General features: G+C 31.9%; 1 protein-coding gene across 3 annotated transcripts; it reads left to right on the top strand.

The window, feature by feature from the left end:
• The first annotated feature begins 771 nt into the window (after positions 1-771).
• Positions 772-4047, top strand: LOC110793775 (pyrophosphate-energized vacuolar membrane proton pump). Of its 3 annotated transcripts, XR_008924200.1 has the most exons (4): positions 804-1107; positions 1367-1410; positions 2976-3426; positions 3624-4047. XR_008924200.1 is itself a non-coding variant. In XM_021998670.2 (3 exons), the coding sequence occupies exons 1-3, from the start codon at positions 1077-1079 to the stop codon at positions 3234-3236; spliced, it is 336 nt and encodes a 111-aa protein (XP_021854362.1). In that variant the 5' UTR covers positions 804-1076; the 3' UTR covers positions 3237-3516. The 3 variants fall into 3 exon arrangements, 1 of the variants encoding a protein (XP_021854362.1); XR_002534801.2 differs by lacking the exon at positions 3624-4047 and having other exon boundaries at positions 772-1107; positions 1367-1429; positions 2976-3516; XM_021998670.2 differs by lacking the exon at positions 3624-4047 and having other exon boundaries at positions 2976-3516.
• The last annotated feature ends 214 nt before the right edge of the window (positions 4048-4261 follow it).

Here is a 4261-nt window from a genome sequence, read left to right on the forward strand (position 1 = left end):
AATGCATCATATTTTATTATTTCTAATTTTTTATACTCCCCTATAAAAAGTGCTTATATGGACAGTATATCCGAAATTTATGCATTACACGGAATCTAATATATATATATATATATATATATATATATATATATATATTAGAGCGCCACCTAGGATTATTAATGGTTTCGACCAATGAAAAATAAGATTTATAATTTATTTTTGAATTAAAAAATTCGATTGCCACGTAGATTATTATTTAGGTGCCACGAAGATAATTATTTAAATGCCACGTAGATATTTTAATTAATTAATTACTAATATATACAACTCCATCTAAAATCAAACACTCTAATAATATAATTAAAAATAAATCTAAAATAAAATTCATCCAAAATCAAATACTAATCTAAAATAAAATAAATAAAATTCAATTTAAAATCAAACATTAATCCAATATTAGAGCGCCACGTGGGAAATCTAATGGTTTCGGCCAATGAAAAATAAGATTTCAAACTTAATTTTGAATTATAAAAGTCGAGTGCCACATAGATAAATATTTAAGTGTCACGTAGATATTTTTATTAATTACTTATTTATATTACGCATATACAATTTCATCCAAAAACAAACACTTTTATAATTAAAAAAAATCTAAAATGAAATTCAATGCAAAATAAAAAAACTAATCTAATCCATAGGAATTTTATTTAAACATAACAATTTAATAGAATTCGTGCATCGCACGGGCTAAAATCTAGTAGAAACTAATTCAAGGCTATAAACTAAATTTCAAATTTTAAAGGGTGTTGAATAAAAGTGTAAGTGGGAAAATTTCTATCTAAATACATTAGGCGGGTAATTAATTCAAGAGGGCGCTGCAGAATGTTTTCCAATTGTGTTATCCCGCTGCAATTCATTTCAGCAGCCCGACATTCAATAGGGTTTTCTCAATAAAACCCTAATCTGCAATTCATTCCAATTTCTTCTGAAGAATCAAATAATTAAACCCACAATTATCTTTCCCTCGAACAAAGAAATACGATTTCATGAGTGTTTAATTGAGAAGATGAACTTGCAATTGGGGAGCACCAAAAATGGCGTCTTGCTGCATATGTCGATCAACAGGTAACTACACCTCATTTATTTGCTCCAATTTGGCTTAATCAATTATTTTGTCGCAATCAATCAATTTCAAGTGCAATTGAATCCAAAAGTAACGTGCTTGTAATTTTGCCAATTAAAAAGACAGGTAAATTTTGCAGAATTTGAAGTGCCCTTTTCTTTAATTTTGCCAATTTTGATCTTATTTGAAGAAATGGGCTTTGATGGTTTTGAATTCATCTTTAATTTGTTTTCGGGTGTTTTGAATTGTTGGGTTTTCCAGGTGTTCTTGATTCTTCAGAGAAAATCCATAAGCTAAATTTGCAGGTTTGACCCCATAGAGCTGGTAAATTCGTATTTTTTACATCTTGAAAATTTGTACTGTTACATTTTCTGGGTTTGTTAATTAACATTAATTTTGTATAATGTGGGTAAAAATTGTTATGATTCATGATTTTGTGTCAATATAGTTCATAGAACGGTTTGAAATTGTGTATTATCTTCTCTATTTTGGTTTAATAGAAGCACTTCTTTGGTCATGGACATTGTTTTTTTATGACACCAATATGCTCTCCCTGGTCCTGAGTTGCTCAATCATCAGGCATCACTATAGTTTTATTTTCTGTCCCACTATGCCACAAAGTTATATTTTTCTAGTAAAGCTTCATCAAGTTTCTTTCTAGTAAACCAGATGAGGACTTGACTTGAGAGTTTTTGTTTTTTAAGATTACAAGTAAACTTCAATTACATTATGCGTTTTTGGTGTTGTAACTTGCAAACGATTTTCTGCTAGATTGTCCTTGCATGTTGTGAATTTCTGAGATTTGTTTTCCAATTGATTGAGTGGGGCTTTTTATATAATGCTTCTTGCAACTGTTTAACTGCTTGCCTGCTTGTATAAATGCTTGCCTGCTTGCCTGCTTGCTGTTAATTCTGGTCAACGTTACCAGAGTTGACTTTCTATGTTTGTGTCATTTTTTTCCGTTATCGTTTGTTTGCTATCTTATACGCTTACTTTTGATTTCTTTAAGTCTTGTTGCATCTTTATGTAGGATGCTTAATTGCTTTTAATTTTATTTCTTTCTATTTTACATACTTAACGGAGTATTACTTTAGTTTTGTGAACTAGAAGCACTATTTATTAAGTGGAGATTTCCATTCACATATTTGTATGATTATGTTCTGCCTACACAACCAAGTATACAGGTTTATACAAGCTTTTGAAAGTCTCATATCTCATATCATGATTAAGTTGTTGAGTTTTTTCTGAAGTTGAACAGTTTCATGCTTCAATTGTTTCTAGTTTTTCCTAATTTTGAAGGTTTAGTTTGAATCTGAAGCAATTTATTGATCTGGCTTACTTGAATTTCAAACTTTATAGGTTTTTGCTTGATTTTAGATTTATAATGCTGTCAGAAATACGGAAAAGTTCACCAATTTTGAAGGTTCTACTAGTATCTATTGCAATTAACAGATCTAGTCGACTTGAATTTCAATTATTTAGGGTTTTGCTTATTATTCATGATTTACATGTGTGTCGGAAACGGCGATTTAATCTGTTAAAAGTTCACTACAGTTGAAGGTTAAACCAGGATTTGAAGTTGTTTATTGATTTAAACTATAGATATTTGCTCATGATTGCTTCATGAAATTCACTAAATCTGACGGCAACTAAATCTGACAGAAGTTAACTGTTTTTGAAGGCTCAACTTGAATCTGAAACTCTGAAGTAACTGACTTATCTGGTCGACTTTTTCAAACTTCTGAAGGTTTTTCTTATGATTTCTTCATGGATACCAGTATGTTGGAGTGTTCATGGTTACAGAAGTTAAATGTTTTTTGTGTCTTCCTCTCAGCAGTTTATTGACTTGTATTATTTGTTTTGTTATCAGGAGCAACGATACATAGAATACCAGTATGTTGGAGTGTTCATGGTTGCATTTTCTGTCCTCATTTTCCTCTTTTTAGGACCAGTGGAAGGCTTTAGAACCGAAAGCCAAGCATGCATGTACAACCCTTTCAAGAAGTGGAAGCCTGCATTGGCTACCGCTCTCTTTAGCACTGTGCCTTTCGTGCTCAGTGTTGTCACTTCTGTCATCTCTGGTTTTCTAGGAATGAAGATTGTTATTGCCAATTCAAGGACAACCTTGTAACCTTCTGTCATCATAGTTTGTTTGATCACAACTCTCTTTGCTGATTTCTTTGAAATTGAAGCTGTCAACAAAATTGAGCTAGCACTGAAGAAGCAGCTTATTGTTTCAACCGTTCTGATGCATGTCGGTGTTGAAATTGTCACTTGCTATCCCATCCACTTTAACCATTTTCAACTTTGGCACTCAAAAGGTAGTTCACAGTTCGTAAGATTTCCATGCCTTCTTCATTTCAAGGAAATGTGAAATTATTATGTTGGTTCCATTGGTTATCAACCTATAATATTTTGCCATTTTATGTTCAGCTGATTTTCTTTCTTGATCTTAGCTATTGCATAATGCTTTGCAAAACATTATCCATTCTTGTCTGCATACTTGTGCTGATGATAGGGTGCCGGCTGAGTCCTTGCACACTTGCTGATTCAGTTCTATATATCTGTTCCTTCTGCACAATGGTGTTGCTGATGGGTTGTGACGTGGGTTGACTTCACAAATACCTGCCGGCGAGGAATAAAAGTGCTGCAGAGGATGGTTGAAGCATATATAGTAGAAGCGTGGAATATTCAGTTTGTAAAAACTAGTTTAGACCAAAGTTGACCATAGTTGACTTTGCTAGTTTTTGGTTTTTTTTTGTTTTTTTAATTTTCTTCTTTTAGCTTTGGTAGGCTAACTTTATTTCATTAAGACTGCAGTTTGTTGTGTGACTAGGTTTGGTTGAGCTTGTATAAACTTTACTTTGTTTTTTGGTTAATAACATTGCTTATATACCAAAAAAGGAAAAAAAATTCCCAAGCTATAAATCGCATATTTTATTCAAAGGAAAAATTGGTTCTAAATTGTGATTAGTTTTTTGTGTTTGAGTTTAGCAGAGATAAAATATTTGAATAAATTTACAGTCGACTCAGGTTGGGTTAAATGAGTTGCGATTGTAAATGGATCAGTTTAAATTGGTCACGTGTTAATGGTTGTAAATGCTTCGAGTATAACGGGTCACATGAGGTCACAACTTGATATATATTTATACTTAC

Source organism: Spinacia oleracea, chromosome 6 (assembly GCF_020520425.1).
Source record: "Spinacia oleracea cultivar Varoflay chromosome 6, BTI_SOV_V1, whole genome shotgun sequence".
In the NCBI taxonomy this organism is placed as follows: Eukaryota; Viridiplantae; Streptophyta; class Magnoliopsida; order Caryophyllales; family Amaranthaceae; genus Spinacia; species Spinacia oleracea.